The 23412-nt window shown below is 38.2% G+C and overlaps 2 protein-coding genes and 1 pseudogene across 2 annotated transcripts; all 3 read left to right on the forward strand.

The window, feature by feature from the left end:
• The first annotated feature begins 8057 nt into the window (after positions 1 to 8057).
• On the forward strand, positions 8058 to 9047 carry LOC102531203 (olfactory receptor 52P1). Its single transcript, XM_006203440.3, has one exon. The coding sequence runs from the start codon at positions 8058 to 8060 to the stop codon at positions 9045 to 9047; it is 990 nt and encodes a 329-aa protein (XP_006203502.2).
• Positions 9048 to 12954: 3907 nt separating this feature from the next.
• LOC102531446 (olfactory receptor 52N4-like) lies at positions 12955 to 13922 on the forward strand (annotated as a pseudogene).
• A 5475-nt stretch (positions 13923 to 19397) lies between these two features.
• On the forward strand, positions 19398 to 20403 carry OR56B1 (olfactory receptor family 56 subfamily B member 1). The gene has a single exon (XM_015238362.2). It carries the CDS (start codon positions 19400 to 19402, stop codon positions 20375 to 20377), a length of 978 nt encoding a protein of 325 aa, XP_015093848.2. The 5' UTR covers positions 19398 to 19399; the 3' UTR covers positions 20378 to 20403.
• The last annotated feature ends 3009 nt before the right edge of the window (positions 20404 to 23412 follow it).

A 23412-nucleotide genomic window follows, 5' to 3' on the forward strand; every position in this document is an offset into this window, starting at 1 on the left:
GGCAGAAACTGTTGGTGGTTGTTCAAGAAAGTTTAACAATGAGACTCAGGTGGGTTTTTTGTTTTTTGTTTTTTAATACCAGTTTTGCTTTTTTATACTCACTTGAGATGGGGCTCAGAAAAAGATGGAAGAGAACTTCTGTGGAATTATGGAATCTTCAGTATGGCTTTAGTTCTGTCTCTAAGCACCTGTATTATTTTCACATTCAGTTCTTTATAAGCCTCAGGCTTCTCTTCTGTATAAGACAATCTCTAGTGGACTTTGACTCTCAGCCCTCCCAGTCCAGCAATTCTGTACTTCAAAAATATTGTTTGCAGTTCTGAGTAAGAATAGGAGAAAAGATTTTCATCCTTGACTAAAGATGGAAGAACCTGATAGAAGAACCATAATCTCATTGGGAAGCTTCCTATATAGAGAGAGAGGAAATATGCTTACACACCCCTCACCGCAGAAGTGCTGAGCTATGGTGGAGGGGGGCTGGTGGGAATCTCCTTTGAGTTTCTTCACTTTTCTCTCTTTCAGAGATCCACTCTCTGGTTTTGATCCTGCTTCTCACCACTGGAGCCCTCTGTTTTTTGGACAAAATATAAAAGATACAGTTTCCAAATAAGGGCACCGTTAGGTGGCTGCCTCTGTAGGATAAGCTCTGGTAGTTGGGTATTCTCCTTTTTTTGGTAATGCATGTGTCTGCCCTGAGCTTTGATGTCCTCGACATCCACTTCAAAGAGTGCTATCTCAAGTAAATACATTGCCACCCAGAGGACTAGATGAAGAGGGAGGCCACATCCAGCCCACTCCAGACTCCTTTGTTTTAGAGATCTTGGTTGTTTTTGATAAATGGGCATCCTGGCCCCTTGTTTTTCCTCTTCTCATGCTTTAAATTTCTGCTCCTATGTTTTAAATTCACCAGGAAAGAGTGAGCCTCCAAAATCCTAAGCCCCCACCTTTGATCCCCATAAAAGCAGAACCTGAGTCCCACATCCTCTCTCTCTACCTCACTGTGAGGCCCCAAGTGTGCCATGTAACTTCTAGGACTTGTAAGTAATAAACTGTTTTCCCCACACAGTTTCCTGATGGTGATGGCTATTGCTGAGGATATCTTGCCATCCTACTAGGAACCGCAAAGGTGGGTCCAGCCACAACATTGGTTATCCAGAGGTTGAGACTGACACACAAAACAGACTCCCACTCTCTATCAAGCTAGGTATTTGTGTGCTTGATGGACAGTCTTCTGAGGTTTTTACATGATTTGTGCATCTTTCATTACAACCAGCCCTCGTGTGTAGATGGAATTGCTTTTAGTCACAAAGCATTTACTTCAAATTAGTCCACTGGGTTACCAATTCATTCTTCATCTCTATCATATATTAAGCAGAATTTCTTTCCTTCCAAAGATCTATAGACATTCCAAGCAGTAGTTAAATCAAGAACTCCTCCCACTAATCTCTACCTATTCTTCCCTCCACCACATGTTGTCCATTTCATCTGTTTCTTTTTAAAATTCATGTACATTCAATTTATGCCTATTGCCTCTACTTATGGTCCCATATGTTAGAGAAATTAATGTTATGATGTAAAAGGATATTCAGAAAGCTCTCAGAGCTATTGTAGTCATAGGGATAATTAATAATTCCTATAGGAATTTGAAATACATATGTCTGCAAAATGATAGAAATCTGCATTAAACTTAGACTACTAAAAGGAAGCTAATCTTTATAATAGAGTGTGTATGTGTATGGGGGTGCAAGGTAGACAATGGGAACCAACACAAAAGAGAAGAATATTTACCTGAATAAATAAAATTAACACTGTCACTAGCATTTTGTACTACATACTAGAGGGAACAATTCTCCTTTGGAAACAATGATACAGAGTGCACTTAGATGGAACTTTGCACTTATGCCTGCACAGACACTGAGGACACTGGACAGTTCTGATACAAGCAAGCAGCATCCTAGATGGGTTTGCTGAAGAGGATCTGTAGATCCTGCACAACCAAGGAGAAGAGTTTAAGATGGTAACAGAATTTCTTTTTACTCATATGGCTAGGAGTTTCTTAGTTACATTAGAAACCCACTGTAGAAAACACCCTGAGAACTGTGTCACTAAATTCATTAATACTATCACAGAATATTATTTCCATCATATGATTTAAGGAAAACTCCTAAATGTTTACGATACTCTGTTAGAATATAACGATTCCTGAAATATTTGCTTTAGGTCACCTGTAGTGCTATTAAAATAAAGTCTGCACTTAAACTGAGCACCACAAACCAGGGTCCTCAGGGTCGGCTGCACAGTATATGAATATAAATATTAAATTTTCTTAGTCTAAGTATTTTCTGCACATTCTTTGTGTTTTAAAAAAAAACATATGCATGCCTCATTCCAGTTCTTATTCTAAAATTTGAGATGAATCATTATTAGCTGTTAATCTTGTTGCTTTTATACATCCCTTAGTTAAAGATCTGTTTTGTTTCTCATATAGTATCAGTTGGGGAGGAAGAAATGTTCCTCTACTCTTTCAAAGTTATTCTGGCTGGTCTAAGAATTAAACTGACATGAGACAGATTAACAAGAGAAAATAAAAAGTTTAGTAACATGCATACATGGGAGAGACCCAGAAAACCGAATGACTCACCACAATGGCCAAAATCTTTACTTTAAATATCATCTTCAGCTAAAGACAAAAAACGGTATTGGAGATGACTGTTTGGAACTTCAAAGGGGAGGAAGGAAATTTGCATAGAGATGAAAAAGCAAATGGTTGGTAAACAAGTGTTCAGGAAACAGAGACAGTCATGCAGAGACAATAGGACACAGAGTGGACTCTGATTTTCAGGCTCTGCTGAGTTCCCCCACCACCACACCGAGCCCATATTCTTTGCAGATATCTCTGGTGATAGCTCTATTTCGGGAATAAACCTGTTATCTAAATTATTTTAGGTAGTTAAAGGAGAGGTAGCAAGAAAACTTCTGAGTCTTCTGTTTCTTTAAAATAATCAGCATAAGTTAATCCTCATGCCAAAGAGATACATTTTACTGTGGCAAATTTTGCTCCCGTACATATCTGACCCTAACTGACTATCACAACTAAAATTCTTATAATCTGAGATCTAAAACTTAGAAAGAAGCATCACTTACAGATCACTCTCTTAGCCATACTTAAATCACTTAAAATGTGACACTCATAAAGTCAATTCATTTAAGTTGCTACAAAAGATTACATAGAATTTAAGTTGGATTCTTCCATATCTTTAGAACTGGACTAGATTTAAGATAAGTACATAAAGAAGAAAATAATTAATAGGGTACTAACAAGTCTCTGTTTATTCTGGAACTAACAAGACTAAAGGCAGAATGGGAATGTAAATATGAATAGAGAAATGAGTTACCATTAAAGATACAGAAGAACTATAGATCATTTTCTGCTCTATACTCACTCCTGTCACACTTTTGGGTAAATTAAATATTCATGAAGATGAGCTGATTTCAGTTTGTTGAATTTTTCCATTCCAAGGACCATTTCGCACCTGCACACTCTCTTAACCTCTGACTCTTCTATTCCACCAACTAAACCTGTCTGTTTCTCTCCAATGTCAAGACCTCTGACCTCTTGTTCTTCAACCACAACTCTTACCTCTAAGTCAGCACTGATAATTGTAACATCTACAGAAAATATTACACAGTTACATTAATAGCCTACTGTCAATGTATAGTTGTCTCAATTGAACTTTCAAATGTCAATAATTATTATATGTGTACCATTTATTTCAAAAGTCATTACCTTCCAAAATGTCAATAGCTAGCATCACATATTTAATTTATCCATGTTCCCAGCCTTCAATTTTTTCTCACTTGTCACAGAGACAATAAACATAAAGATCTTCAGTTCTTGAAAAATAACTGCCTGATCCTTCATTGTTGCTAAGAAAGAAGGGTAAAATATATTGAAACTGAGCAGGACCCTGTAGGGCCTTGCCAGAGACAGACTCCCTTTGTCCTCCTATCTCTTGTTTGTAGAAAATCTTTAGCCTCCTAGGCCTTCCCTGAATTCTAAAGAGCAAATTTAATCAAAGAAGTGAGAAAATGCAGAAACTAAGAAAAGCAGTCAAGCAAGACAAAATAATGGACCATAAAGCAAAAACAAAATCAAGGACCCTTGGTTCCTCCTCAAGGACTAGAGATAATACCGTGAGCCATAGTTTTGAGTTGTTTTGCAGATGCTAAAGCCCCCACTAGGTGGAGGAGATTAACTGCATGCTGACCACTAGCATGTAGACCCCAAACTGGTTGGAACCAGAAAATTGGTAATTGAGATTTCCTAAATACCAACCAATCATAAGAATTTCCTTGAGCTGATCATGTATCCTGTAACCCTCACCCTTAAAAAAATAAAATAAAAAAGACAAAGCATCTCACAAAGCCACTCTGCAGCTATGTAACGGTGGCCAGTCTGAGGACATGAGCAGTAAACTCTCTATAACAGTGGAGTCCCAGGAAGGAGTAAACATAGCAGAACAGGCCTTGGACAATCTAGAAAGAACTGGGAGTGAAAGCATATCCATCCTGGGGTCCTTGGGAAATGGAGCCGTGTTAGAAATGGAGAGGGCTCCAGAGCAGGTAGCGGTAGCACCTGTGGCCTCAGGGGCTGTAAACTGTTAGATGCCCTTAGATAAACAGCCCCAGTGCTGAGAGGTGGAAGATTAAAACCAAAACAAAAAGGGAGTAGACTACAAATACTCCTTCCCTGACTCTTTAAGAAAACCCTGTGCCTTCACCTCCATATTCCGATCTGATAAACTACAGAAGAAACACTTGGATGTTCAGTTTCCTGGGGAACACAGAAACTACCTAGGTGGCTCTAGCCATGAACCCAGTGCAAACCACCTAACTCCGCAGTGGGATGGTGAGGTGGGTTTCATCAGTATAACCACCTCCTGGCCCAGTATTCAGATAGTCGAGGTGGGAGACTAGAGATGCTCTTTCGATCTTCCAAGGGTATTTCTGCAGTGCCGTGCCTTCTCTTTCCTACTGTCCTGGAGTTATGTGAGTTTGGGCTGGGGAAAAAGTCTGGAAAAGAGCCCTCGAGAAAAGTCCATCTGTACGACTGGCAGTGGGGAATTTACTTTAAAACAGGAAGAACGAGATTTAGAGGTCAGGAAAGGGGACTTTGCTAAATGACACCTCTATGTAAACTAGTTTGGAGCTTTATTTAGCAGACTTCCTAAACGGAGAGTTTTACTTTGACTTTAGGCTCAGTGGTTGGAAAGGGGAGCCAAGTGGGGAGCCTCCAACAAAGGAAGAAGCAAATGGTATGTTAGTCAAACCAGGGAAATGGGAGGTGCTACAAAGAAAATTCAAGACAGTTACTGTGGCAGTCCTCAAATTACTAACAAGAAATAATTGTTCACTTAGCACCTGAGAGGTAATCTGTGTGCCTAGTGACACACTGCAGAGATAAACAGCAATAAATTGGGCAGAGGGAATTAGTAGAACCTTAATGATTCCACTGAGCTTTCCCATGGTCCAAGGTTCTTAAAATGGGCAGAAGGGGCCTCAGTTTAATTGTGCTCTTGTCCAGGCAGAATGACAGCCTTTGGTTCGTGGTGCAGTTTCAGGTATGGAAAATTCTTCTCCATCCTATCTTTCTCCAAATTGTGATGTCAGAAATTTTATCTTACTGAGAGCATTGGCTTTAATATCACAATAAGAATTGGAATGGAAATTTAGTCAGAGGGACAGGTTCAAACTGAGGTGTGAGAAAGAATGTTCACAAATATTTATCAATATCGTAAGATATTTTATGAAAGAGATAGTGTGAGACAACAGACTATTCCTGTGAGTTGGGTGGGAAAGGGATGATAATGGGAGTGAGGGAGATGATAAGAGTATGTGGCCCTATGAAGGTGATGGCAACTGCAAAGGTTGGGATTCCTTAGAAAGAAACTACAGGAATTGCAAGTAATGGTCACTTGCATCAATCAAATTAGGAGCCAGTCTATTCTAGTGACATGTGGTAATGTTTGCTCAGTCCAACTTCTACAAGAAAAAGTCACAAGGCAGAAAGTCAGGGACTTAAAAAGCAGAAATAAAACTCCATGAACTGCCGGAACCTGCCGGCAAATCCACAGGTCCTGACTGAGACCTGAGAGACTGAGAAAGAAAATAGACAAGACAACAGATGGGGTCGAGAGGGACGCGCTTCAAGCCTGCAAGACGCTAGGCTAAAAGTCGCCGTCCGTCTTTATTTCTCTGGTGCTTATACACTTGTTCTAACGTCACTATTTTTAACACAGCAGAAAAAAGCAAAAAGGTGTATGCAGTTTGTCAAAGTTTTACAATCCTTTGCAAGACAGTTTTACAATCATTTGTAGGACCACTGACGTCTTAGATAAACACGATCCTGTTTACCTACATTCCTTAGCTTGGGAGCAAGGAGCCTAAAAGCAAACATCTGGTGTTCATTTACTCTAAGTTAATAATAGGGGTGGCGGGACAGGGAATTCTTTACTCATTCCCAGGGCCATGCTTCAGCATTCCAAGGTTTTTAGGCCTTATCTTAATGCTGTAGCCCTCAAGTTATGAGGCGGCTCCCCGCAATGAGCCATCCTCAAGTTAAGCCTTCTGGCTGACAATGAGTGAATTTGTGACAGACTGAAAACTGTAGGAAGGTCTGGCATAAACTAAGGGGTTGGAGCGGTGCAGTGAGCAGGGCTTTTCTGCTTCTACATCTGACTCCTGCGCCATTATCCATGTTGAACAGGGGCTCACATTAGCTCAGCAAGCAAATACGTGTCATAAGACCAGAGCTGAGTGTATCTGGTTTGGCTAAGAGCAGACAGGAAAGCTGTTTTCCGGTCTCCTAATGATTGTCATGTAACGGTAGAGGTCAGAAAAAGTTCTAACGAACGTTTATTTTATCAGCAGATTTACCCTACAATTCTCATTGTGTAAACACTCATTATACAAATATTCAAGCTAAGACTAGTTTCTAGTTGGTTGAGGTAACTGTGAGGATTCCGTATTGGATACGAGATCACTTTCCTACTAATATGAAGGCAATGATAACAGTAAATGTCATTATTTACTGAGCACCTTCTATAAGCCACAAAGTGTACTAGGTAGTTTTTTTTTTTTAATTTCAACAACCTCACAAAGCATTATTACAATAGTACAGATCAGAAAACTGTACTATTTTAGAGGAAAATTGACTTGTCCAAGGCAACACAACCAGTAAGAAGTAGATAACAAAGATTTGTTCCCAATTTATGGATCCTAAACTCTTTTTTACCACCACAGCTTCCAGCTTTAAAAACTTCAAGATTCTGTGCTTTTAAAATATTCTTGCCTCTTCAAACAATATGTGAAGGCAAACATGGAGTATGGAATACACCCTTTCCTGGATATTAAATGGAGTTCTAGAGAGCTCAAAGCACATACATAATGTTTACATTTTTGGACGAGTCCAAACTTTTATCTTGATGAGTTTTTATTAAGGGACGATAAGATCCTAAGTCAAATTGATCAGAAACTTAAATATTTGCCATCCTTTACTTCTCAGGTGTAAGTTCAGAGAGCTGTGTGTGCAACAAGACTCTACATAGGCACCTACTGGGAGAAGCCACATTTTCCCATCTCCTGTGGAGGTCGTGATTTACTGGCCTTGAGCTGTGATGAGACTAGCATTTGTCACCAACCTTCTTTCCTCCTGTTAGTCCCTGCATCTGTGAGAACAAACACAATAGCTGATCTTGATTACCTACATGTTTGGGCTATCTGGTATTGGGCTGTCTCTTAAACTCACCTACATGGTAAGGAAAGATTTTCTGTGCAGTCCCAAAAGGAAGATTCTTCCCTGATTTTTGTTTTTTTCAATAACTACACACATGCAGTATCTGATCCATTAAGGAGTAGGAGAGTTTCTTTCTCTTCTATTTGGATACATGCACACCGGGTGTAAGAAACAGATGTGTAACTCTAGGCTCATTCATATCCTGTTGTGTGTTGTCTTTTCAGATGATGTGATACTATGTGAGGGATTCTGACCTAAGAAGATGCCCAGAACTCTTGGCCAAACCATGAAGTCTCCTAATTACACTTACCTGGACTCTTCTGTTTTCTTCCTGGTGGGCATCCCAGGTCTGGAACAGTTCCACCTGTGGCTCTCACTCCCTGTGTGTTGCCTGTGCACAGCCACAATTGTGGGCAACGTAACCATCCTGGTTGTTGTTGCCACTGAACCAGTCCTGCACAAGCCTGTGTACCTGTTCCTGCGCATGTTCTCCACCATTGACTTGGCTGCCTCTTTCTCTCCAGTCCCCAAGCTGCTGGCCATCCTCTGGTGTGGAGCTGGGCACATCTCTGCCTCTGCATGCCTGGCACAGATGTTTTTCATTCATGCTTTCTGCATGATGGAGTCCACTGTGCTGCTGGAAATGGCCTTTGATCGTTATGTGGCTATTTGCCACCCACTCCACTATGCCACTATCCTCACTGACACCATCATTGTCCGCATTGCAGTGGCAGCTATGGTGCAGGGCTCCATTCTCATGCTCCCATGTCCTTTCCTCATTGGGCGTCTGAAATTCTGCCAAAGCCATGTGATCCCACATACGTACTGTGAGCACATGGCCGTAGTGCCGCCAGCCTGTGGAGACCCCAGGCCCAACCGTGTGTACGGGCTGGCAGCAGCACGTTTGGGCATTGGGGTTGACTTGCCCTGCATTGGTCTTTCCTATGTCCTTATTGCACGAGCTGTTCTTCGTCTCTCATCCCACGAAGCTCGGTCCAAGGCCCTGGGGACTTGTGGTTCCCATGTCTGTGTTATCCTAATCTCTTATACACCAGCCCTCTTCTCCTTTTTTACCCATCGTTTTGGTCATCATGTTCCACTCCATATTCACATTCTTTTGGCCAATGTTTATCTGCTCTTCCCACCTGCTCTTAACCCTATAGTATATGGAGTTAAGACCAAAGAAATACGGGAAAGGGTTGTCAGGGTGTTTCAAAGGGGGCATGGAACTGGGGTCAAGGCATCTGAGTGATCCAGGAGTATAGAAGGGACTTAGTCCAAATGATATGAAACTTTTCAAGATTAAGCAGTCCTCAGTATTTCAGATGGGAAAGAGATTTTAACCAGTTATGATGTCCTTCACAGTAACTTCTAGACCATTTCCAATCATCACACGGTTCTATTGGAAGACTGTCAGTCCATGGAGTGGCACTGGTTTTAATTTTTTATTATAATCCTCAAGTGGAGATATTCTGCACAAATTTTAAATAATTTTATACAATTCTAAACACTGTGGTTCATCAACTAAGTTTCTATTTTATGCTTCAAAATTATCGTCTTACTAGCGCAAAAGCCTTACAACCCCAACCCTGGAACAATTCTGTGCTCTGTGTCAAATGTTGCTATACTGAGACTGTGGACCGCTTCTGAAGAAAGTAAACACATATGCAGATTGCAAGCAACATTTGTTCATAATTTCAGCTTTTAACTGGGATCTCATTACATGGCTATGTTTTTACCTACTACATGGTTTATAATAATATGTTTTTGCCATCCTCAGTTCTCTTGTACACCTCCTGCCCCTCATGGTTTTCAATATTCCATTAATGTCTGTCCCATAAAGAAAAATGAAATTATTAGAAAGTGAACCCTCTCAAATTCTAATCTTTTTGACATGTACAGCCATTATTTTCCCATTTCTTACTGTATTTGTTTATTGCTAATTCCTTTTTCTGATCAACCAAAGTTCTCAAAATATGCTCTTGGGAGCTCAGACCATCATTCACTTCTTCTATTTCTCATGTTTACAGTGTGTTTTAATTTATGGCTTTTTTACCCAATAGCAAAAATTCCTTTAATATTAGTGACTTTTCTTCTTTCATGTAAGTTTCTGGAAAATATTTTTGAAACTAATTATTTCTGCTTTCTCAATTTCTATTTCTTCCCTCCTTTATAATCTGGCTTCAACCACAAGTTGAAGTTTCCAGTAAAGAGTCTGTTATCAAAGCCACCAGTAATCTTGTCTAATTGGACTACCTTACAACAAGTTGTATTATTGTGCAATCTACTTCTCCGCAATCTGTCTACCGTGACATCTGTGATACTACACAATCCTAGCTTTCCTTCTCTGTCTAAAATGTGTTCCTTCATGTTCTCAAGGAAATGATATTAGATCAAAAAGAAAACCTCAACCAGGTCCATAGGAAAAATAATGAAAGCATTTCAGAACTGAGTACAATAAGGCTCGAAAAAAAAATCGGTATTGTTGATCTGAAACAAATAGACTGATAGATACTTCTCCAGAAAAGATAGGTCTCTCTGGGATTACCAGGGAATTGTGGTTTGGGCTCTGCAGTCACGGTGAGCCAGGTGTAAATCCCTGCATATCAAGGGAAGGAGAACACTTCTGTAGAGGGGAAAAGGAAGTTAGGAGGGCCATAGTAAACACAGACTCCATGGTTTTTTATTAGCTGAGTCATTGACAGAAAAGAATAGGGGTTTTTCTTCTTGTTGGGCTCTGTTATCATCTTAGGGTGTGAGAGCTTCTCCTTCTGGTCTCTCAACTTTATTTAATTGAGGTTTCTGTTCGTTAATTTTTTAAACGATATCTTTAGTTATCAAGCTACTGTAAATATAAGCATCACTGATATATCACTTTCTCCAATAAAACTGGTATAGACTTTCTGAAGATAAAATTGTCCTTGGCATAAGAATGGAGACTTTTATACACTACTAGGAATTTGTTTTAAGTAAATAATAAGACCAGAGTGCCATATATGATTCATGAATATATTTGCTGTAGCATTTTTATTTAATAATTTTTAAAAAACCCACTGGACATGAAAAGATAGAAAAATATTTTAAAATACTCTATCTATTTAACAAACATTTATGCAGACTTAAAAATCGTTTTTTGGAAGAACATTTAATGTGCTAATTGTATACTCTTAATTATAAACACAGTGATATATGTGTAATGATACATCGTCGCATTTCTACTAAAACATCTACCTAGGCATGTGCTCATATTAATAAATTTTAAAAATACACTAATAAATGTTACTTTAATGGAGGGACAAATGAATATATTTTAAAAGAGTGATTTAGTGAATGATTATGTGAATAATTTACATAATTTAAATTTATTCAACTTGACTCCCCCAGGACCTTTGCAAAACTTCACAGGGAAAGGAACTGAGCCCTACAGTAATGAAATTACTAGTTTTTAATAAAACATCTCATTTCTGATTTATATCCAGCTATATACCTGCACACATTTACATAATAAATATATTCATGCAAACATGTATCCATACATACCTGAATATATACATACATATACATGTTTAGATAGGTGTCAGTCCCCATTTGAGCACCCAGGAGGTTAGCCTATGGCCTTTGATGTTTTGAAATATTCCTTGGGACTTTGGGGATATGTAACACTCATTTTCCTTGAGGCTTAGATCAACAGGAAAGAAATCTAGAGTTAAAAACTTGCCCAGAGACTGTGATGATTATACAACCAAGTTCCTGTAATATTGAACCAGGTACACAGCATCTCCTTTCTTTGCCCTCCAAGACCTAAGGTATTTAAATATAACAATACAGGGGTCAGTGACAGCAGAATTTTTATTTTAGCCATTGGGATAAAGAGAGAAATGGATTTAAGATAGATACTAATTGCTTTTCTTTTTTTCCCCATAGATATAAATGTTTTATTTCATTGATCTAAGTTCAAGTCAGAAAGAGATGCATGGTGATGGTGCAAGGACTGGTAGAAATATTTATTTCTTGCCTTTGGCCTTAAGAATCTATTTAAATGATTATAATACATATGCATCTATATAAACAACCCTTCAACCATGTAGGAATGCTTGCTTTGTGTGGAAGTCAGGAATGGACCACTGCCATGTCAGAGAATAATGGGAAATATACAGAGAACAATTCTAGGTCATAAGAATTATGTTCAAATTTCTCCTGCTGCCTACTTGCCTACCTCTTTCTCTTACGAGTGTATGATTTCACTTGAATTAAGATCTACCTGTAAATTCTCACTGAAGCCAAAATATATTTTAAGCCAATATGTATTTTGCATTATATCTATAGGAAGAACCTATTTTCATGTCATAAGAATTGAGAATGGTCTGGTGTGGGGATGGGGGGAATCACTGCCTATAAATTCTGGAAATGAAGATTATTGATGATGGTATATAAAGTTGCACTTAGTTTATCTTTTTACAGTAATTTATGCATTTATGTTATGGTTTTATTCTTCCAGGCTACTTTTGTGTTTTCCAAATTTTAGCCATTAACCTTCATTTCAGTAATTCTTAAGGCATTCTGAGTCCTGCACTTTTCAATATAATATCTGAGAAACAGGTAGCTAAAATATGGCCTTCAGGCTGACCATTTCCTTAGGAGAATCTTGCTATTCAGAAATTGACAAAGTATGTCATCATCTGGCCTTGGCCCAATATCTTGCCCCAGCTCCAGCCTCCTAGTACCCATGTAAAAGAGAAACCACTATTTTTTCTCAAAATATGATATACTTAAAGTTTCATGATTTTGCTGCCTGGATTATAAATATTTAAATAATATGTCAACAAAAATAGCTTCAAAAATAATAACAAAAAGTTCTTATTTTATAAATGAATACTACTTGCCTATTATAGAATTAACTAAAAAGTATTTGTGGACTACATATATAAATGAATGAGTGAAAAAAATATGCACATACAAGAATCCACTTGATTAAAAAAGTGTTTATGCTCATATTCCCTGGAAGTCAAAAATTTCAGTCAAGATACTGAAATGTATCTTGGAGAAAAAAGGCAAAAGAAATGAAGGCAGTGATGATAACCAAGATGGTTCTTCCTCTTATCTTTTTCTAGGAGGATGTACAAGTGCTGTAGCTTATTAATGATCACATTAGCTTGATTATGCTAGTGCTGAACCAAACAGACATGAATCCAGCCTCCTTCATACTTAATGGGATCGCAGGGCTGGAGGACATGCACATGTGGATGTCCCTCCCATTCTGCTCCATGTATGCTGTGGCTGTGGTAGGGAACTGCGGACTCCTCTACCTCATACACTATAAGGACGCCCTGCACAAGCCCATGTACTACTTCTTGGCCATGCTTTGTCTCACTGACCTTGTCATGTGCACTAGTACAATCCCTAAAGCTCTCTGCATTTCTGGTTTCATCTCAAGGAAATCAGCTTTGTAGAATGCCTGGTTCAGATGTTCTTCATTCACACCTTCACAGGGATGGAGTCTGAGGTGCTCATGCTGATGGCCCTGGACCGCTATGTGGCCATCTGCTACCCTCTGCACTACTCAACTATCCTCACCAATCCTGTCATTGCAAAGGCTGGGCTCTCCACCTTTCTCAGAGGGGTGCTGCTCATCACTCCCTTCACTTTCCTCATCAAGCGCCTGCCCAACTGCAGAGGCAAATTCATTCCCCACACCTACTGCGACCACATGTCTGTAGCCAAGTTGTCCTGTGGAAATATCAAGGTCAATGCCATTTATGGTCTGATGGTTGCCCTTCTGATTGGGGGCTTTGACATCCAGTGCATCATGATCTCCTACACCATGATCCTCTGGGCAGTGGTCAACCTCTCCTCAGCAGATGCTCAGCAGAAGGCCTTTGGCACCTGCACTGCTCACATCTCTTCCATTGTTTTTTTTTCCTACAGTCCAGCTTTCTTCTCCTTCTTTTCCCATTGTTTTGGAGGCCACACAATCCCTCCCTCTTGCCACATCATTGTGGCCAATACTTATCTGCTCCTACCTCCCACTATGAATCCTGCTGTCTATGGGGTGAAAACTAAGCAGATAAGAGACTGTATCGTAAGGATTCTTTCAAGTTCTAAGTATATCAGATCCCACAGTATGTGAAAAGGACATTTGCCTGGGCAGAGGGGAGGGGAAAAGAAAGAATGTTTCTGTTTGTTTAGTCAAGAGACTTTCCAAGAATAGGTATCTGATCTTGCCAAGTTAATGTGATGATTAATCCAGCCCCATTAATTTTTTTATAGAATACCAAATTTTTTCATGCTGCATCAGCCTCCACATGTTTTTCACCTCCAGGTTCTCTGTATAGCTCAAGTTTCAATAATATTGAATTCCAATAGAGAAAAATACTAATGTAAAGCTGGAGCAGTTATCTAAAAAGCTGACTCTCGTAAGACCAATGATCTGGGACCAGATGACCAAAACTGCTATTTTTAATTGTGAATTGAATTTCCTATTTAATAACTGTGATTTAACCTGAAAAAAATGCACTGTGTTCTCATCATTCCCCAAAGTCTTCTGTTGTCTCAACAATGTCTTAAAGATAAAACTAGAAAGTATACTGTGAGGTCAGTAATATAATGAGGTGTAAATCTCTTAGTGTCTTATGAGAAACATAGTGACCTGGTGTCTGACCAGGTCTCTCCTTGGATGAATCTTTCATATACTTGCCTCTTCCCCAAATAATGAGTTGTCTCTTTTCATCAAATAAAGCTTTCACAGAGTGCAAAGCTTGGAGGGAGAAGTAGAATAATGAAATATATAAAATATTATAATAAATGTATTTCTATGTGTACAGGGTCTGGAGGACAATGGTTACTTTTCTTCTTTTGAGCTGAAAAGGGAAACTAAGAGAATTACTTGAACATTTTCTGCATAATATTCAAAATTAACATGAAGGTGAGACACTGTAACTAGCAGGACCCAGTGGGGCCTTCCCAGAACACACCCCCTCACCCATGCTTCTGCTTTAGCTCCTCTCTGAAGTACCCAGATACAGTATCTGATAAATATTTCCTGAGTTGTTTACAGATGCCAAAACCCCCATCAAATTGAAGAAATTAACTACTAGATGACCATATGCACGTAGACCTCAGACCTACTGGAGCCTAAAGATTGATAATGTTAACCTCTGTAACACTGTCCTGTTATCTCACCATCAACCAATCACAGAATTGTGCACAAGATGATCACATACACTGGGACTCCCCTCCCTCACCTTCCCTTCAAAAATGCTTTTTTGAAACCCATCAGGGAATTTGGACTTTTTGAGCATTAGCTGTCCAGAAGTCCTTGTATGCCACCTATAGTAAATACTGTACTTTCCTTCAACACAACCTGGGGAGTGTAGATTGGCTTCACTGTGTGAGGGCAAGTGGACCCAAGCTTCGGTTCAGTAACAAGACTATGAATAATCATAGTTTTATAGCATTGCCACAGATTTCATAAAAAAGATTTCAGAGTCGATTAGAAACAAAAGGTAGAATAAAATAATAAAAGACATCAATATTCAAAAGACTTGAAACAAATGAAAATGGAAACACAACACACCAAAAACTAGGTGATGCTGCAAAAGCAGTTCTTAGAGAAAAGATTACAGCAACAAATTCATGTGTTATAAAAAAAAAATCTTGAATAAACAACCTAACTGTATACATCCAGGAATCATAAAAAGAAGAACCAACTAAGTACAAAGTTAGCAGAAGGAAGAAAATAACAAAAATCAGAGTGGAAGAAATAAAATGGAGACCAGAAAAAACAGTATAAAAGATCAATAAAACTAAGACCTGTTTTTTTGAAAAGCTATACCAAATTGACAAATCTTTGATAGACTAAAAAAAGAAGGAAGACTCAATTAAATAAAATCATAAATGAAAGAGGAGACATTACAGCTGATACCACCAAAATACACAGAATCATAAGAAACTACTACAAAAAATTATGTGCCAACAAATTGGATAATATAGATGAATATATACAGGAATATATTTTATACTCTAAAGATCGTCCAATAATATAGTAGTCATTCCATTTTTTTCTCTCAGATTGCTTCTTTGCTCTTTGAGACAACTCTTCCATGTGCTGGCTAAACAATCTTTACATGCCTGCCTCTAAGGTACTTCATGTTGACATAATTAATCTGAATTCATTCTCTCACCCTGTAGCTTGGTCTTTCTTCAGTCTTCCTTAAGTATGTAAATAGCATCACATGTCACCCCACTGCATATATCAGGAACTTAGAATTGTTCTTCAGTCATAAAAATTATTAATTTTACATCCAACATATCTTCCAAATCCATGCCCTTTTCTTCACCTTCACTTCCCATATCCTACTTCAAGGTATAATCATCTCTTCCTTGGATCACTGTTGCCTACTTGACTTACTTATATTCATTCTTGCTACATTTAATCTGGTCTCCACATTGCTGCCATGTGTGAATTCTCTGGCTTCAGTGGTCTCTTATGATTTTAGCACAAGCTTGCTTGTAAGTCTCTGGTCTCTGTTACCTCAACAGCTCTATTTCCCACAGTATCTCATTTTTCATCACATCTCAGAGCTGAAGCCATGTTTATTATATAGAATATGCCACAATCCCTCTCATTTCAGCATCTTAAACTTCCTTGGATACTTCACCTGCCTTCCTTTCACCCCACCAAACACACCATAGGTAACTCACGTTCAAACACTTGACCTCAACACAAACTGGCATTTCTTCAGGAAATCCTCTGACATCAAGACCAAATTAATTATTTCCATTATAAACTCTCATATCTCTGGGTACTTTTGCTCCAAAGCACTTATTCAGTCCATAACTATGTATTTTCTTGATGATTCATTCAGTACTTTCCCTCCTGCCTCAACTAGATCACAATTTCCATGGGACAGGGACTGTGACAGTTTTAATAATCATTTTATGGCTACCATATCTTCTAACTACTATAGCAAGTCAGCATATATTTTGGGATGAATGAGTACTCTCCCCTTTAAGAGTACTTTTTTAAAGAGTGCAACCTTCTAACCAGAGAATTTAGAATGACCTGAATTTTTGTACTCAATAACAATCCAAATACTCTAATAAAATTGCCCACTCTTTGTGGGGCCAACTTGGTTTCACGAATGAAGTTATTTTTCTGTTTATATAAGTTCTCAGGTTACATTACTAGAAACATAACTGTGAGTTGATATGGTTTCTAGCCTTTTGGGATTTAACATCCTAGGAATTTAGCTTTCTCTATGGGCCATTCTCTCCTCATGTCTCCAAAGGAGGTCTATTAACCTTAGATGACTGAGCTGCTTGAGTAGTAAACTATGAGTAGTAAACGTCCCATAAATTCAACACACTCATAGTCTCTGTGCCATGAGTCACCTGAGAATCCTTCTTCATCTCTTGTGAAATCTCCTTTTTCAAATAGGTGTATTTCCACCTGGTAGGAAACCTCTGCCATTGCTAAGACCTTACTTGTGAGTCTCTGCTCAAAACCACAGTAAGTACTAAAGCCTTGTCATAGTCACATTGGTTAAATCCCAGAACATTCAAGGCTAATCATTAACCTCTCCTTACACTGCTTTTGGTAACATCCTGCACAATGGACTGACCCTTACCTCTACCCTAGCAGGATACAGAGGCTTGGAGAGACTTTTCAAGGGGGTTGTGGCTAGAATTAGAAAAATATAACATCTGTATGGCACTGTAGAAGTTACCTCTTCTACGAAACAGATGCCAGATTACCTTCAGGATTCATATATTAACTGTTTTACATGGAAGAATTATATTCCAAGTCCTGCTAACCTCTAATTGCTGGGGAAAAAAAAAACATTAAAAATAATTATTTTCTTCTGTGATCTCAGATCTGCTCGTTATTTTAGCTGTATCAAATGATAATGAACCAAGGATAAACATTTAAAGAAGATGGAAAAAACATCAAAGATACAAGGTGTTTTTTATACAAGGATGCATAACAATAAATGAGTATTTGACAAAAATGCTGGACCTTGTGCAGTCAAGTAAGTTACATGCTTCCAAACTCTCATGATGGAGCTATTCCTTCAGAACCTTCAGAATTTTCATCTAAAAGTCCAAAGTCAATCTAGCTTCATCTCTAAACCTGTTTGTCTGCTACTCATTAAACTTTGCCATGCCAATCATTTAGATGATTTTACTGTTTATCAAATTACACCCACCATTTAAAAAGGATAGTTTATTCATAACTAGGCAGCATATGCTTATCTGAATATCTGATAAAAGGGCATCTAGCTGTTAAGATCAATCTTTTTTCATTGGTGATGCTGCAGAAGAATTTTAATTTCTTTTAGAATTTTTTTGTATTTAAAAGTAATTTTATCAAGAATAAACCTATAACCAATATAATTAAATGGTTAATAATCTAAACATTTCATTTAAAAACTTCCGTGTTTTATGTTTTAAAGCACAATTTTCTAGTCTCCTTGTTTTCTTGCTCGTAAACCTACAATAGCTTTCACCAAGGTGAACATATTAATAATTAAATGCTTTGCAAAGTCAACAATTTTAGTCAAGAGCAAATATTTTGTGTATCTGAAGTATATAAGATACAAGGAGGTAAAACCAAAGATGATACTCAGTAAATTTGTTCATGTCAGAAGGTGATTTGTGCACCAGAAAGGAATTTGAATTGTATGTGAAGGGAGGTGTGAAGATATAAGTTATTTTAAGCAAGGGACTATCAATCTGAGAAAGGTCAGATTGCTGACAAAAAGAGAGAAGCTTGGGCAGAGACAAGTGTGACCAGGTGAGATTACAGAAGCAGTGCTGAAGAGAAGGGGTGCACGAAGGAAGTAAAGGAGAGAAGACAACATGGTAAGGAAGCAATTGTTTATGGAAAAGGAAGTCAGGTTTGTTAATTCCCTTTTAAGCTATTCTTCTGTAACCTCCTCAGAAGGCCATACAAAGTAGAATATCAAAGAAAGCTATTCTTCTTCCAATCTGCAGCATGCCTTATGGCTGCAAACTCTTAAAAGTCTATAATACCAAATTATTGGAAGGCTATACAAAATATTTAAGGACAATGATTACAAGCTGGAGTGATGTAGCTATAAAATTTAATCTGCCATAATTCTGCCCTTAAAAAAATCTACTTATTGTTAATAAAATTCTGACTCAGAGAAGACTGAGAAAAAAATGAAGAGAACAAACTTATTCACTCAATTCCACAAAGTTACTAAAGAGAAAGAGAAAATTAGAGGTTTAAAAAACAAATGAACAAACAAAAATTGAGAATCATATTTATGTTTTGGTCCTAAGCTGCAGTAACTGAGCACAAGACAAACAGAGATTTGAGATTCACGTAGGATTTTCCCTGAATAATCAACATTGATAACTGTTACTATTATGTTTACGCTCTACTTCTAAAGCCCTAGAACTTCATTGTAATTTATCTTATCTTATTACGAGATGGACTACAGAATTTATTTGGTTAATAGCACCAAACAACATTATGTAGAGACAGTTTTAAAAAAATGTTTAATACAATTATGCGCAGAGACAGCAACTCTGAAAAACATGTTTTGTTTTGTTTTGTTTTTCTCTTAGGAGAATACGTCTATGTCTCTGCAAGTCTCCAATAGCTCGAAATTCCAGGTCTCTGAGTTCATCCTGATGGGATTCCCAGGCATTCACAGCTGGCAACACTGGCTTTCTTTACCGCTGGCATTACTCTACCTCTCAGCAATCGGTGCCAATACCCTCATCCTCATCACCATCTGCCAGGACTCTGCTCTTCAGCAGCCCATGTATCACTTCTTAGGCATCCTCTCTGTGGTGGACATGGGGTTGGCCACCACCATCATGCCCAAGATCCTGGCCATCTTCTGGTTTGATGCCAAGGTCATTAGCCTCCCTGAGTGTTTTGCTCAGATTTATGCCATCCACTGCTTTGTTGGCATGGAGTCAGGCATCTTCCTCTGCATGGCTTTTGATAGATATGTAGCTATTTGCCACCCTCTTCGCTACCCATCAATTGTCACCAATGCCTTAATCTTAAAAGCTACCTTATTCATGGTGTTTCGGAATGGCTTGGTCGTCATTCCAGTGCCTGTGCTTGCAGCCCAGCGTAATTATTGCTCCAGGAATGAGATTGAGCATTGCCTGTGTTCTTACCTTGGGGTCACTAGACTGGCTTGTGATGACAGGAGACCAAACAGCATTTGCCAGTTGGTTCTGGCATGGCTTGGAATGGGGAGTGATCTAAGTCTTATAATATTGTCATACACTTTGATTCTGCGCTCGGTACTTAAACTGAACTCAGCTGAAGCTGCGTCCAAGGCTCTGAGCACCTGTACCTCCCATCTCATCCTTATCCTCTTCTTCTACACAGTTGTTGTAGTGATTTCAGTAACTCACCTGGCAGAGACTAAAGCTACTTTGATTACAGTCCTACTCAATGTGCTGCATAACATTATCCCCCCTTCCCTCAACCCTATGGTTTATGCACTTAGGACTAAAGAACTTAGAGCAGGCTTCCAAAAGGTGTTTTGTTTGAGCCTGGAAAAGAAAGTAAGGCATCAGAGACCTTCTTCATGACGTTCGTGGACTTTAGCTTCTTTTATGGTGGATAGTAAACTTTCAAAGATGATGGGGATACCGAATGCCTTTGAGATATGTTTTCAATTTTCATATAAACAAATGTAAAATGATTGTGAAAGGGAAAAAACTGAAAACCTTCACAGTAGCTCCAAAATATTGACAAGAGCTAAATATATGTGAGAAAGGCAAGGACTTTCTCTCAGACCAATCAAATTGAATCAAAAACCATAATGAATGATTTATATCTTTCCCCTAAAATAAAAATTAATATGATAGTCATATACACGCACATACACATACACAACCAAAGAAACAGAAGTGACTGGGGCATGAATTACAGAGATTTCTTTTTCATTGATAACTGTTACTTGGGAGAAAAGTCAGTCTGGTGTAATAAGCATTATCCCAGTAATGTGAACGCAGATGCCAGAATAGAAAATGCTTCAGATGAGCAAAGCCCAGCCAGATGATGATGAGACTGTAGGAGAATAGAGCAAGATGACCAGACTTGGACCAAAAAAAAAAAAAAAGCCCAAAAGATATAGATGAATAAATAAGAAAGAGGGAGAGACAGAGAGAGAGAGAACGGAAGGATCTAGCTCTTGCTCCATTTACCTGCCCAGCTCTTCGCTCTGCTCTCTCTGAATTGCACTGGACTCTCCTGGAGGTTGGAAGCTCATACCTGTATGACTCAGGAGCCTTTGTCTTCTTACATTCGATGGATCAAGTCATTGGGAGTCACTGGCAGGAGATTTAGAATGCAAGAGGAAAAAGTGTTTGAGTTTTGTTTTTTTCTTCTACTCTCAGCCTGCTTTGACACCAGTGCTCTGTTGTGTCCCTTAAGCATTTGCCAGGCAGTTCATCTGCCACAGCTACAGCTCTTACCATTTTTACCCCAAGCCCGCTTTTTTCTTCCCTTTCCCCTTCAGAACAAGGGAGTGATGAAGCTTTTATGATATTGGTCTTTGGATACTCAATATCCAGTTTTTTTCAACATCCATTTTTATTTTCTTAACCCCATCAACAACTTTAGTAGCAACTTTATTAAGTTCTTTTCAGACTGACATTTGTGTGTGTCTTTTGTTTCTTGTTGAGGCCCTGACAGATTCACCAGGTTTACCTCTATCTGTACCACCTCTGCTACAAGCTACCCATCTGCCTCTGTGCCTACACCCACACAAGGATATAGGCAGCTCGAGTGAGTGAGAAGGAGGTCTACAGGATGAACAGAAATAGAGAGATCTTTAAGGCAGGAAGCAGGTGCAGGATTTTCATCCCAGTGAAAAATCCTACTCTGAAAACTTTCTTCTCTTGTTCATGACTTTAAAACCAATGAGGAGCAGAAAATACTGTTTAGTCTATAGTGTCATGTATTTCCTTGTGATCTTGGCTGGTTTCCATTAAACCCAGGCTTAGAGTGTTTCATTAACTAGCTGTAATATTTTGTGGGTAATCTCTTGAAAAATCAGGGTTAATTTGGGATGCAGGCTCAAGAGATGCTAGTAACTCAATTATACATTGATTATTGTCACTCACCATCCGGTTAGATATAAAAAGAAAATTCTATCAGTTCTCGGTATAATGAAAATAATGTGAAGTATTTTTCCTTATTAATCTGGATTTTTACACAAACTTGAATTCATTTATATTTATTTAAAGGCTGATAAAGAGAAAATTCAATGTTCCATGGACTCATAAAACTATTTTCTTTAATAATGGTACATTTCAAAATATTAAGATAATTTAAGTAAACATATGTTTGATTTTTTTTCAATAAATATACAAGAAGATGGTATTTCTACTAAATAGCAAGGTCCATGATAAGAGAAAAGTGCAGTGGAACAAAACAAAAATGACATGTCATTCCTGCAGAGATAACTCACACATTATAGGCTAACAGAATTGAAATATCAGGATTTAAGCAAGAGTAACTTAATGAGAATTTGCAAAGCAGGAAGGAAATGAAGAAAAATTTATAAGAAGAGGTAAGAAATATAGACCATGAATCTTTAAAATAAGCCATTATATTCTGTCACAGAAAAGATAATCAGACAGCTGCAGAGATTCTGGGGAGCAGAAGCTGTCTGAGAGCACTGGTCAGATGCCGTTGGGCCAGAACAGGTGCTCTGTGACTTTACATCCTAAGCAATTTTGAAAGTTGTTTTTACCAAACTTATCCACAGAGATGTTGTCCATCTTTACTGGCATTTTAATATCATAGACCATCTTTAAATGTAGGAGATGGCTCCCATTCAGACTTGATGAACCCTAAGAATCATTTGCAGAGGTTGACCTCAACTGCAATGCATTCATTTGTGAATATGAACTTCTTGAGTTTTTCAAGGAAGTCAGTATGTCAAAACCAGGATATAAAGTGAGACAAATTATGCAAAAACCCGTGCTAGATGGTAACAGGAATAAATATAGGAAGATATGTTTTGACAAATTTGTTTATATTTTCTGAAAGGTAAAAAGCAGTGATATTGCCCAAACCTCCCACAAAGCAGTCAACAGGAAAGAAGGGATTTGCACTCAGGGGAACTTCAGAGCTGTCCAGTGAAGGATCCACTTTACTTTTTCCTTCTAAATTTCTGCATTCTCTACTATTTTAATAAAAAAGAGGATCAGAAATAGTAAAGATTCAAGTGGAATAAGCAACTGTACTTATTTAGAGCTTTCTCCAGGGCTAGAGAATGGTTGACACTATTGTACAAGTCTACTATACTCTTGCTGATTTTATGTGTATTTGTTCCATTGATTATGGAAAAAGGGAATTGAAATTCCCACTTGTATTTTTGGATTTTTCTATTTTTTTCCTGCAGATCTATATGTTTTTACACCATGCATTCCAAATTCCTCTTATTAGAGCCAAAAACATTTAGAATTTTATCATCTCTTTCTTAGTTTAGTTCCCATCATTATGAAATTGATCTTCTTTATCTCTGGTAAAATTATTTCCTCTAAACGTATTTGACATTAAAAGCGTCACTTCAGCTTTATTTGACTAGTGTTAGCATTGTGTGATTTTTTCC

This window comes from Vicugna pacos, chromosome 10 (genome assembly GCF_048564905.1).
Source record: "Vicugna pacos chromosome 10, VicPac4, whole genome shotgun sequence".
NCBI lineage: Eukaryota > Metazoa > Chordata > Mammalia > Artiodactyla > Camelidae > Vicugna > Vicugna pacos.

Excerpts from the sequence above, each read along its gene's own strand:
- LOC102531203 (XM_006203440.3), top strand. The coding sequence starts at position 8,058 with ATGCCCAGAACTCTTGGCCAAACCATGAAGTCTCCTAATTACACTTAC.
- OR56B1 (XM_015238362.2), top strand. The coding sequence starts at position 19,400 with ATGTCTCTGCAAGTCTCCAATAGCTCGAAATTCCAGGTCTCTGAGTTC.